Source organism: Sorex fumeus, unplaced genomic scaffold, assembly GCF_029834395.1.
Source record: "Sorex fumeus unplaced genomic scaffold, SorFum_2.1 ptg000072l, whole genome shotgun sequence".
In the NCBI taxonomy this organism is placed as follows: domain Eukaryota; kingdom Metazoa; phylum Chordata; class Mammalia; order Eulipotyphla; family Soricidae; genus Sorex; species Sorex fumeus.
In genome coordinates, this window is record NW_026606129.1 from 35,619,675 (window position 1) to 35,632,947 (window position 13,273).

Below are 13,273 nucleotides of genomic sequence, written 5' to 3' on the forward strand. Positions count from 1 at the left end.
ACCATGAGATACAGTTATAGACTCACAAATTTTTGTGCTTGGGTTTCAGTTACACAATGATCAAGTACCCATCCCTCCACCGGCGCCCATCCTCCACCACCACGGGTCCCAGCATCTCTCCCACCCCCCATCCCCCCATCCCCCCCGCCTCTGTGGCAGGGCATCCCCCCTTGTTCTCTCTCTCATTGTTTTTACTGACAGAGCATTCCAAAGCTGTCATGCATTGGGTTTCATGCATGACAATATTCCAACCCCCATCCGTCCACCAGTGTCATTTCCCAGCACCAGTGTCCCCAGGTTCCCTCCCGTCTAACCCCAAATCCACCCTACCCCAGCCTGCCTCTGTGGCAGACACCCCCGCCCCTCTGTATCTCTGTCTCTATCTCTGTCTCTCATTTTAGGCATTCTGATATGTAATGCAGATGCTGGAAGTTGTCATGTATATCCCTTTATCTACTTTCAACATTCAGTTCTTTGTCCAGAGTGGTTATTTCCAACTATTGTTGTCCCACTGGCCCCTCCTCTATCTTATCTACCCCCTGTCCCCCACATTTCCATTCATTTTTTAAAAAATCTTTATTGTCTGGTGCTAGTATAGCCACTCCCATTTCCTTCCCCGTTGTTCATTGCAGTGCCAGGGATTGAACCCAGAGTCTCACACATGCAGGGACTGTGCTTCACACTGAACCTCACTCACCCGCCCCTTTCAGTTTCCTTGTGGTTGCTGTTTGCATAAATATATATTCTCCCACCTTCTAATTTTTTTTTTGCTTTTTGGGTCACACCCAGCGATGCTCAGGGGTTACTCCTGGCTCATGCACTCCGGAATTACTCCTGGCGGTGCTCGGGGGACCATATGGGATGCTGGGAATCGAACCTGTGTCGGCCATGTTGGCTGCGTGCAAGGCAAACGCCTTACTCGCTGTGCTATCGCTCCAGCCCCTTCTAATTTTTTTTGAGGGAGTGTGGGCACAATACCTGGCAATGCTCAGGACTTACTCTTGGCTCTACACTCAGGAATTACTCCTGCCGGTGCCCAAGGGACCATATGGTCAGCTGAGTGCAAGGCAAGCCCCTTACCTGCTGTACCCCCTACCTATCGCTCTGTCCCATTAGATTCTCATTTTTTATATTTTTGTTTTTGGGTCACATACACCTTTGCAGAGGGATCACTCCTGGGGTGCTCAGGAACCTATGTTGGTGCCTGGGATTGAACCCCAGTGCCACATGCAAGGCAAATGCCTTATCTCAGTACTGTCTCTCCAGCCCCCATCTTATTTAGTTTTATCCAGTCTGATCACCTCGGCTTCCTAATTAGATCATTTAATCATTCACATCTAACATTATTTATTGCACTACTTTTAACCTGTTGTATGTTTGAATGAAAAAACATTCTTGTGTTTCCGGTTTTTCTTTTGTTTGGGGGCCACAGTTGGCAGTGCTCAGAGCTTAGTCTTGGCTTTGTCATATGCCAGAGATGGAACTTGGGTCAGATGCACACAAGACATGCATCTGCTGTAGGATCACTCTAGATGGCCCCCATCTTCTTTTATTTTATTCAATCTGACCATTTCTTCTCCTTCTCCTCCTCCTCCTCGTCCTTCTTCCCTTTTTCTCTCTTCCTCCTCCTCCTCCTTTTTCTTCTTCTTCTTCCTCTTCTTATTCTTCTTCTTCCTCCTCCTCCTCCTTCCTCCTCCTCCTCCTTTCTTCTTCTTCCTCCTCCTCCTCCTCCTCCTCCTCCTTATTCTCCTTCCTCCTCCTCCTCCTTCTTCCTCCTCCTCCTTCTCCTCCTCCTCCTCCTCCTTCCTCCTCCCTCCTCCTTCTCCTCCTCCTCCTCCTCCTCCTTCTTATTCTCTTTCCTCCTCCTCCTTCCTCCTCCTCCTCCTCCTTCTTATTCTCCTTCCTCCTCCTCCTCCTTCCTTCTCCTCCTCCTCCTTCTTATTCTCCTTCCTCCTCCTCCTCCTCCTTCCTCCTCCTCCTCCTCCTCCTTCCTCCTCCTCTTCCTCCTCCTCCTTCTTATTCTCCTTCCTCCTCTTCCTCCTTCCTCCTCCTCCTCCTTCCTCCTCTTCCTTCCTCCTCCTCTTCCTCCTTCCTCCTCCTCCTCCTCCTCTTCCTCCTTCCTCCTCCTCCTCCTCCTCCTCCTTCCTCCTCCTCCTCCTCCTTCTTATTCTCCTTCCTCCTCCTCCTCCTCCTCCTCCCTCCTCCCTCCTCCTCCCTCCTTCTTCATGATTGGGTTTCAGGCATGCATCATTTCAACACCAGTCCCTTCGCCAGGCCCACTTCCCTCCACCGTTTTCCCTCCTCCCCCCATTTCCCTCCCACCCAGCAGTCTGCCTCTACGAGGGGCACTTTTTTATAAAGTATGTAAGTTTTGCATCGTACTTCACGGTACTGTTGCCAGCAGGGTTTCATACACGACACTTCACCACCTTGCAGCTCCTCCTCCTATTATTCCCGTTGCTCTTCCCTCCCTCATAGCTGTTGCCCCCTCCCTGTCCTGTTCCGGGCGGCCTCTGGTGGTAGGCTTCCTGCCGAATACCAGTGCTCATGGTCTTTGTTCCCATTGTCTTCGGTTGTTCATTAATCCCACGTTATGTTTCCTCGTGCCGCGCACATGAGAGAGATCATTCTGTGTCGGTCTCTCTCCAGCCTCACTCAGCATGAGACTCTCTGGATCCCTCCAAGTGGCAGCAAACTGCATGACTTTATCATCTTTCTAATGGCCGAGTCGTATCCCATTGTGTATGTGTGTCATAGTCTGACCACCTCTGCTCCCTAATGAAATCATTGAATCATTCGCACATTATAACATTACATCATTTAATTACTCATAACATTATATCACACTATGTTATTTTATTTTATTTTATTTTTGCGTCACACCCGGCAATGCACAGGGGGTTACTCCTGTCTCATGCACTCAGGAATTACTCCTGGTGGTGCTCGGGGGACCATATGGGCTGCTGGGAATCGAACCCGGGTTGGCCGCATGCAAGTGAAACGCCCTACCCGCTGTGTTATTGCTTCAGCCCCACACACGAATTTTGAGATTGAATTCGTCAGTTCATTTTCTTAAAATATTCATATTCCTGTGACCTCTTTCAAAGCCGTGCCCTGCTTCTGAGAACAAGTTTCTCCAGCTTCTCTGAGGAACATTCTGCGAGTGAGAATAGAAGCAGGGTCCGAGGAAGGAGGGCTGAAGGCTGAGTGCCGGGAGGCCTTTGCGTGGCTGAACCAGCCTCAGTCACTGCCTCCTGGCTAGTTAGTGCTCTCCTGAGGGTTCCCTGGCAGCCACATCCTCTCCAGATTTGTTTTGTGTTTTGGCTACACCTGGTGATGCTCAAGGGTTACTCCTAGTTCTGCACTGACTCGTCATTCCTGGCGATGCTTTGTGGACCCTCTGGAATGCCAGGGATCGTACCCAGGTCAACCACATGCAGAACAAGTGCCTTACCTGCTGTGCTATCTCTCCAACCCCTCCTCCAGTTTTTCTTTCTCATTATTATTACTATTATTATTATTATTACAATATGGAGATCAAGCCCAAGGCCTCACACACTCAAGATATGAACTCAGCCACAAGGGCCATCCAGCCCCTCCACCTCCCACACGGGTGAGAATCTTGGAGGTGGGGAATTTCCCACCACTAGTGTTCTCTTTCTTGCAGACCTTTGCTCTGCCTTGTGAGACGGCTCTCTGGTCTGCAGGAGACAAACAGATGCATGACTTCCTTCAGCTGCTGCTGTTCCAAAGGAGATGCTGGGATCAGCATAGAGTTATTCATACTATAATTTTTAAAAATGTACATACCTGTGAAAAAAAATTTTTTTTCTTTTTTGAATTTGGAGATGCACCTGGCAATATTCAGAGCTTACACCTGGCTCTGGGCTCAGGGATCACTCCTGGTGGTGCTCAGGGGACCATATGGGATGCCAGGAACTACACCCGGGTCGGCCGCGTGCAAGGCGAGTGATCTATCTGCTATACCCCAGAAGACAATCTTTTTTTTTCCTTTTTGGGTCACACCCAGCAACGCTCAGGGGTTACCCCTGACTTTGCACTCAGGAATTATTCCTGGCAGTGCTCAGGGGACCATATGGGATGCCGGGGATTGAACCCAGGTCGGCCATCTGCAAGGCAAACACCCTACCCACCTGTGCTATTGCTCCAGCCCCCCAAAAGACAATCTTTGAAAAATAATTTTTAAAATCAACTTTTCATTGCTCTATAGTTTTGTGGAATATCAGGATTCATCGCTCTGTGTGTAGGGGTGACCTCCTCCACAATAGACAACAAGGAAAAGGGGAGAAGTAGAAGAAGTGGAGAGAGAGAGGACAGCGGGTGAGGCACTGACTTAGAATATGGCCAACGCTAATTCAATCCTTGGCACTGCATCAGGTCCCCGAGCACTGCGAGGTGTGGCCCAAATACACAACAAAGATTCCCTTGAACCTGGGCTCCTGTGCACGAGTGCCCCCCTGCGCTGGTGCAGGGTTCGGGGGATCCCGCTGAGAGCCCTGCACAGATTCCACGTGCTTTCATTTTTTTTTCGGTTTTGGAGACAGTAGTGCTTGGGGACCATGAGGTGCCAGTTGCTGAGCAGGGGACATTTGCTCAGCTCCTGGATGGCCACTAGGAGGCCAGCATGCTGTTAGGCCAGAACTTTCTTTTTTTCCTTTTTTTTTTGTCATAAGTTATGGTTTATTGCTTAAATGTAACAAGGCACAGTGTTTAGTGGTCTATGCACACAATCTTATTTGATGCTTCCAATAATCTATGCCACTTATTTACCACCCATTTTATTTTAATTTAATTTTATTTATTTTTTGTCGTTTTTTATTTTTTTTTAATTTTTATTTATTTTTTAATGATGGCAGAGTCTGGCAAGCTACCCATGGCATATTCGGTATGCCCAAAACAGTAACAATAACGGGTCTCATTCCTCTGACCCTGAAAGAGCCTCCAATACGGCAGCATTGGAAAAGATGAGTAAGGAGAGGCTGCTAAAATCTCAGGGCTGGGACGAATGGGGAGTTACTGGTGCCAGCTCGAGTAAATCGATAAACAGTGAGATGACAGTGATACAGTGATTTTTTTTTCAGTGAATCACCGTAAGTACAGTTACAGACTTACAGACTTTCATGCTTACGTTTCAGTCATACAATGATCAAGTACTCATCCCGCTACCAGTGCCCGTTCTCCACCACCAATGTTCCCAGTATCCCTCCCATCACCCCCACCTCATTCCCCTCCCCCCCTCCCCCAACTCTGTGACAGGCACATTCTCCTTTATGAAGAGGGGATGCAGCAGTAGCAAAAAGGACTATCTGTTGAGGGGACTTGGGTTGTCAGAACCGGGACTTGGCCGAAACTCTCCTGCTGGTGGGCAAGAAGAAAACTCTCCTGATGTCGGGCAGCTTTGGCCGCTGGGCCTGCTTAGGTGGATGGGGTCCCTGGGCAAAGAGGGAGTGCCCCCCTCCCACTCCTCTCCTGAGACCGCGCCCCACCCAGCGCCCGTTCTCTGTGTCCCCAGGAGCTGCTGCACTACGTCATTGGCACCCTGCTCCTCCTCATCGCCTCCATCGTGGCCGCCTCCAAGAGCTACAGCCAGAGCGGACTGGTCGCCGGCGCGGTGAGAACCTTCTAGAACCTTCTGGCCACATGCTATTTCCTGAGGGGGGGGCCGTATGAAATTGGGATCCATCTTCACCCACCTAGCGGCTGTCCCCAGAGAGCCTCCCATTTGGGCCCACCGGGGAGGGGGGGAGTCACAGGAGGAGATTTGGGGAGGACAGATTCAAATGGCCCAGAAGCCTGGCCTCTCTGCCAGCCACTGTACTGGGCTCCAGGGCGCAGCTGCTCATGAATGGTCCCCTCTGCTCATTGCTCGGGGCTGCCGCAGCCAGTGTGTGCAGAGGAAGGTGTGAAGCCTCTGAGGGGAGAGAGGTACCAGCCAAGGTGTCGAGTGGTGCCATTTGCAGCTTTTGGGAAGTAGCATGCTCACACCTTTCACACACAGAAAATGTATTCATCGGAGCTAGGGAGCTAGTACAGTGGGTAGGGCATTTGCCCTACATACTGCCAGTCTGATTTTGACCCCTGGCATCCTACATGGTCCACTCCCCACAGCCTTGCCAGGAGTCACCCCTGAACGCAGAGTCAGGAGTAACCCCTGGGCATCACCTGGTGTAGTCCCACCCCCCCTCTGCAAACCCCACCCCACCCAAATAAGAAAGAAAATACAGGGGCTGGAGCAATAGCACAGCGGATAGGGCGTTTGTGATTCCTGAGTGCAGAGCCAGGACTAACCCCTGTGCATCACCAGGTATGACCCAAAAAGCAAAAAAAAAAAAAAAAAAAAAGAGAGAGAGAGAAAAAAAATACATCCATCTGATGGGACCTGAGCGATAATGCACTGGGTTGGCCACTTGCCTCGCATGGGGCTGACCTGAGTTTGATCCTTGGCACCCCATATGGTCCTCTGAGCCCCAGTAGGAGTTGTCCTTGAGCACAGAGTCAGGAGTAAGCCGTGAGCATGCCAGATGTGACTCAAAAACCTTTGAAAGAAAAAAAGGGGGGGAGGGGAAGAGGAAAGAAAACGCATCTGCCGAAAGGCTGAACACTGATCGCATTATAGGAAATGGCGCTGTGCGTCCTTCTGAATGACTATAAAATGGGGAGAGAGCAACAGGACACAGAGTATGGTCTGCACGCAGGAGGCTCAGCTCCAGCTCTACCTGGTCCCCCAGACACTGAACTGGAAGTAGACCCTGAGCCCCCAACAGGGATGCCCCCACCTCCACCAAAAAAAAAAATCCTGTCATCATGACATCTGGGTTCAGTGGCACTAACTGGCACAGTTCAGTGGCCTGCAGCCAGCACTGACTGGCCTCACTCATGAGCTGTGAGTCTGAGCCAATGTGTGTGACAGTGTGATACAGTGAAGCTCAGTGCCTGGGACTTCCCAGGGACAAGGGGTCTGTAGGAGTCAGCAGGAAACCCACCATGTTCCCCGAACCCCAGCTGTTTGACTCAAGTTGCATGTGGCAGAGTGACCCTGAGACCCCAGTCAGCCCCACTGTCGCTGGGCAACCTTGAGAGGGAGCCAGCTGAGGGATAGAGATGCGCCTCCAGCTACTCGGGACTGGAGGCCCAGGCGTTGGCCAGCCAGCAAACAGGGCATTGTCACCCCGAGGGCAGGGCACGACATCATGAAGCGCTCTGTCATGCGGCGGTGATGGCTGGAGTCCAGGATGCGCCATCCAATGTACTGATTGTGCAGAGCAGACAGTGAGAGGCCAGGCCTGGCTCGAATAGACTCAGTGATGTGGTGCAGACAGTCGGTACAAAGGGAGCTAAAGAAAGGGGGCCAGGGAGGGGGGGGTGTTAAGGGGGGTGGCAGGGGCAGCTGCTTGTGTAAACCAGGGTGGAAATAAAAATAGACCTGGGCTGGAGCAATAGCACAGCAGGTAGGGCGTTTGCCTTGCATGCGGCCGACCTGGGTTCTATTCCCAGGAGCCCATATGGTCCCCCGAGCACCGCCAGGAGTAATTCCTGAGTGCATGAGCCAGGAGTAACCCCTGTGTATCGCTGGGTGTGACCCAAAAAGAAAAAAAAAAACAAACCAGACCTTAAACACCGCCTGTCATCTGCTCCCAGCTGTACCTGCTACCTGAGCCCCTGGCAATGCCCTTTCTTCTCTGTTCTAGTGGTCTGTCCAGGGGCCCCATTTCCCATGTGAGCACTAGGCCACCCCTCGGGAAGAAAGGGGTACTACCCGCACATTGTCTAGAATGTGCTTAAGTCCAAGTGACGGCCTCTACCCAGGGCCACTCAGCAGGAAAGCCAGACAGCAGAGCACTGCACTGCATTGCACTGTCCTCCCGTTGTTCACTGATTTGCTCGAGCAGGCCCAGTACCATCTCCATTGTGAGACTTCTTGTTACTGTGTTTGGCATATCGAATACGTCACAGGTAGCTTGACAGGCTTTGCCAGGCAGGGGAGATACTCTCGATGGCTTGCCGGGCTCTCCAAGAGGGGCGGAGGAATCGAACCTGGGCTGACTGGGTCAACCACGTGCAAGGCAAACACCTTACCCACTGTGCTATCGGACAGCAGAGCACCATCAAGAATGAGGCATAATGGCCAGAGCAATAATATAGTAGGGAGGGCATTTGCCTGGCACCCGGGTTCAATCCCCGGCATCTCATGTGGTCCCCCGAGCACCGCCAGGAGTAATTCCTGAGTTCAGAGTCAGGAGTAACCCCTAAGCATTATTGAATGTGGCCCAAAAAGCAAAATAAGAATGTAACATGACTCAGAGGCGAGGTGGGGTGAAGGGGATGGGGTAGGGGGTGGGGGTAGGGATGCTGGGACCATTGGTGGTGGAAAAATGGCACTGATGGAGGGATGGGTACTCGGTCATTGTATGACTGAAACGCAAGCACAAAAGTTTGTAAGTCTGTAACTACCTCACGGTGATTCACTAATAAAAATTTTTTTAAAACATGTGGCATGAGCAGAATCACCTCCATGATAAAGCCCTTTTGAAGAGTGACACATTTTTTTTGGCCTTTTTTTTTGAGAGAGGGGGTTGGTCACCACACTAAGCAGGGTACTATTGCCCTGGTCCCTCTTTATTAAAAAAAAAAAATTGATTTTGGTTGTTGGGGCCATACCCAGCTGTGCTCAGGGTTTTCTCCTGTGAGCTGAAGGATCACCCCTGAAGGAGTCTGGGACCACCTGGGGTGCTGGGGATTGAACTCAGGTCAGCTTCATGCAAGGCAACAAGCACCTTACCTACTGTACTCTATCTCTGCAGCCCCTGAAGAATGGCATTTTTAAAATCCAAAGCAAAACTTAGAATCCCACCTTTTCCTTCTTTGATCTTTCAGGATAATGAAAATACAACAGCGGGGGTACGTCGGTAGGAGGGAGGGACAGTATGGAGAACAGGCCCCAGGGGGATCGGCCCCCAAGGTTTTGTGGGGAATAGGGCACCTTTGTGCCTGAGTGAGGACCAGAGGGAGGATTGTGTGGGAGACCCCTAGCTCCCTCCAGCAGGCCTCAGCAGGAGCCCAGGGGAACAGGCCTGCTCTAGAATGTTCCGTCCACAAAAAAATTACATATATAAATAAAATGTTCCTTCCTCTCTCCGGTCAGATCTTTGGGTTTGTGGCCACCTTCCTGTGCATGGCGAGCGTCTGGATGTTTTACAAGATTTCATGCGTCACTCAGACCACAGGTGAGTCTGGTCACTCGGAAACTGGCATCTGCTTGGGACCAGGCCATGGAGCCTAGAGCTGATCCACAGAGTAACCTAGGTATAGAGAGGAGGGATGCGCAGACGCCAAGACCCAAAACCCCCACTCTCATCCCTTTTGCACCATACTCAGGGACTAACAACTCAGCCTCTGGTGAGGCAAAGCTTTCTTTGTGGGGGGGGAGGGGAGAGAATGCCTCCCCAGCAGTGTCCGGGGGGCCTGAAGACCCCTCTTGGGTTTCTTGGTCTCACCCACTGGGCTGGAGCAATAGCACAGTGCATAGGCATAAATGGGTAGGAAGAAAAAAAAAACTATCATTTTGTTATCATTTTAGTGAATTCCTAGAGGCAAAATTGATGAACTGGAGCAGCTATCTGGCTTTTTTTTGTTTGTTTTGTTTTGTTTTGTTTTTTCTTTTGGGGTCACACCCAGCGATGCACAGGGGTTACTCGTGGCTCATGCACTCAGGAATTACTTCTGGTTGTGCTCAGGGGACCCTATGGGATGCTGGGAATTGAACCTGGGTCGGCCACATGCAAGGCAAATGCCCTACCCGCTGTACTATTGCTCCAGCCCCTAGAGCAGCTGTCTTGACTTATTCACTTCTTTGTTTGTTCTGGCACTTCTCTTAAAAAAAAAAAAATGCATTAGGATGGGGCTGGGGCCATAGTAGAGCAAGTGGATGCTTCCCTTAGATGTGGCCTACCTGGTTTGATCCCTGGCACCCCATATGGTCCCCAAGCACCACCAGGGGTAATTCATGAGTGCAGAGTCAGGAGTAACCCCTGAATATTGTGTGTGCCGCCCCCTCCCCCACAAAAAAAGCATTAGGAGGTTGGAGAGGCAGTATAGCAGTAAGGTCTTGCATGCATCCAATCTAGGTCCCCCAAGGCCACCAGGAGTGACTCCTGAGCGCAGCGTGAGGAGTAAGCTGTGAGCATAGGCAGGTACACCTTCCCCCTACCACCAAAAAAAAAAAAGGATTAAAAATACCCTTGTGTTCATTATGTTCTCGAGGGACTCTGCAGAAGGGTGGTCTGCTCAGAGCTTGTTTCCTTGTGGGAATTGCTGGCAGGCCCATTGCCCCCAGTGAACAGAGCTAGACACACAGGACCTCACTGCGAGGGTCACATTTCTATTCTGGACAAGCCCATAGACACAGGAAGTAAGTTAGTTGCTTAGGGCTGGGGAGATAGAATCTTGGGCGTGCACTGATGGGCACAGAGTTTCTTTATGAGTGAACCAAGTGTTCTAAAAATAAAGTTTTGCAAACCACTGGTAAATCAATACAATCTTAAGTAATAAACATCTTTAAAAAGAGAATCTTGGGGCTGGAGCGATAGCACAGCGGATAGGGCATTTGCCTTGCACACAGCTGACCTGGGTTCAATTCCCAGCATTTCATACAGTCCCCCAAGCACCGCCAGGAGTAGTTCCTGAGTGCAGAGCCAGGAGAAATCTCTGTGCATTGCCAGATATGACCCAAAAAGCAAAAAAAAAAAAAAAAAAGGGAGAGAATCTTCTGCCATTGTGGCTACACAATTCTGTGAAGACACAAAAACACGGCAGTCATAACCCACCCAGGACAGCTATTTAAGGAAAAGAGAAACACATGATGAAAATAGAGAAGGTAAGCAACAAACAAGTGATGTTCCCAGGTGGCAACTCTATCAACGTTGGTGACAAGAGGTTTCTTAAAATTATGGGTGAATCTCCAGAAGAAACAGCCAAAGGAGTTAAAACTGTCTCTGAAGGTCAGGAGAGAGTTCAAGGGACAGAGCATGTGGTTTCCCCATGGGCGGCTCCGGTGTGAGCCCCAGCACTGCTGGGAATGAGAGCACTAAGAAATGAGCCACTCCTGAGCACTGAGAAATGAGTGACGCCTGAGAATAAACCTGGAGTGCGTCCATGAATGGGAGTCCCCTCTGAACTGTTTAAAATTTTTTTTTTCATGTTTAGATTTTTTCTTTTAAAGTTTTGTGTTTCGTTTGGTTTTGGGGCCACAGCAGTGGTGGTTTGGGGACTGTGCCAAGGACCAAACCTGGGCTCTTCCAAGGCAAAATACAACCTGCTGCTGCCCCCGCTCTAGTGGTGTGTGTGTGTGTGTGTGTGTGTGTGTGTGTCTGTGTGTGTGTGTGTCTGTGTGTCGGTATGTGTGTGTGTATATCTGTGTCTGTGTTTGTGTGTATTTTTGTTTTGTTGGGGAGGGGGTCACACCCAGATGCTCAGGGCTTACTCCTGGCTCTGCACTCAGGGATCATGTGCAGGTACCAGGGCTAGAACCCAAGTCAGCTGCATGCAAGGCAGCCCCCTACCCACTGTATTATCTTTGACCCTCTAGAGTGTATTTTACTTTTAGTTTAGTTTTGGTTTTGTGAGCCACAGGGACTACTCCAGGTCAGCACGGAGGAATTACTCCTGGCAGTGCTGGGTACCATAGGGGATGCTGGGGATCAAATCCAGATTGGCTGTATGCAAGGCAAAGGACCCCGCCCGCAGTACTCTCTCTAGAGTGTATCTTTTAAAGAATAAAAATAGGATGTGGCTTAGTAGTAGTAGGACACTTGCCTTGCATGTGTGAGGATGTGCCTTAATAGTAGAACACTTGCCTTGCATGTGTGAAGCCCTGGGTTCAATCTCCAGCATTAAAAAAATAATAATAATAAAAATTGAGTAAAATAGAACCGGGGAGGATAACTGAATGGGCTGGTATATCGATTGCATGCGGAAGCCCTGGGTCAGACCCTATCACCACATGGTCCCCCAGCCTGGGGTTCCTGCATGCACAAATAGAGCCAGAGATGCCACTTGCAGGCTGGAAGGGCTTAGGAGGGCCTCTGGGCCCTGGGCGGGTCCTGCCCACAAGCCGTGCTGACTTTGCCTTTTCCTCCCAAGATGCAGCCGTGTGACTCCGCCCTGTCCCAGAAGGCTCGGCAGAACCCGAAGGTCAACAGCCCCAGAGCGGCGGGGTGCAGTACCCCCAGGAAAAGACATCTGAACCTGCGTGCCTATGCCAAAGTCCTGCTCAGGCCAGTGTGCAGGAAGGGGACCGTCACCGTCCCGGACTCCCAAGCCTCTTTCTGCAGCCTTCCAGAACATTCCTGTCTGGGAAAGACCTGGCTGGGCAGGTGGAACCCTGGCCCCTCCCTCCTACTCTCAGGACCGTCTCGGGAGCCCGGAGCCACTTGGTCCAGGGAGGACACCCCGCATCCACCACCCACCTGCCAACTTCCTGGCGCCCACCACCTAAGTTCACAGCATAACAGATCCGCCAACCCCCCTCTCCCCCACATCTCTCGCGTGGATGTCTGGTCCAAGGACACCCACTTTCGCAAAGGGGGGCCGCCGTGGAAGCCTCATGTGGTCAGTCTGTGCCCAGGCAGAAAGGCAGGAGGCCTCACCTCTCTGCGTTGTTCTTTGTACATTTGTGTTTCTAAATAAAAGATTGACTTGGCGGGTTCAGAGGGATTTTTCTGCTTAAACGTACCAGCAGAGGCCCCAAATCTCCCTGGGGATTCGCTGCGGGTAGGGGGGAACCCTCCGCCTCTTGGGGGATGAGAAGCAGAAAAGGCCAGGAAGACTGATTTCTGGAGATTTGCATGTTGTTTCAAAGTAAAATGAGGCTGGGGTGGGAGCCTGGGTGCCCACAGCCAGCTCCGAGCAGTTCAAGGTCTGCACACACACACACACCCCACCCTCCACAGTGTGGCACCGGAGCTTGACAGCTTCCATGGGCTCAGTCGGACCCCCAAGAACAAGCTCTGTGGTTCCACGTGTGTGATGTGGCCAGAGCCAGCACCACTCAGAGACAGAACACAAATGGTCCGTGGGGGCTTAGTGTGTAAAGGTCCAGTGGGGGGTTCAAGTGTTGGCCTTGCACGGTTCATATCCCTGGTGGAGTATCCGTTCTAAGAGACCCCTGAGCACAGAGCCAGGAGGAGCCTCAGCCTAGAGGGGGACCAGGCCACAGAGCCAGCCTTTCCCTGTGGACGCACAGCCCAGGCCTCTT

General features: G+C 51.1%; 1 protein-coding gene across 1 annotated transcript in view; it reads left to right on the plus strand.

Annotated features, from left to right (window-relative positions):
* The window catches only part of CMTM7 (CKLF like MARVEL transmembrane domain containing 7), a 52,221-nt gene extending 39,503 nt beyond the window's left edge, over window positions 1-12,718 (plus strand). The window contains exons 3-5 of the mRNA XM_056129599.1: window positions 5,534-5,632; window positions 9,164-9,245; window positions 12,160-12,718. Of these exons, the coding sequence (XP_055985574.1) occupies window positions 5,534-5,632; window positions 9,164-9,245; window positions 12,160-12,173 (195 nt within the window). The 3' untranslated portion in view covers window positions 12,174-12,718. The remainder of the gene's footprint in view (window positions 1-5,533; window positions 5,633-9,163; window positions 9,246-12,159) is intronic.
* The last annotated feature ends 555 nt before the right edge of the window (window positions 12,719-13,273 follow it).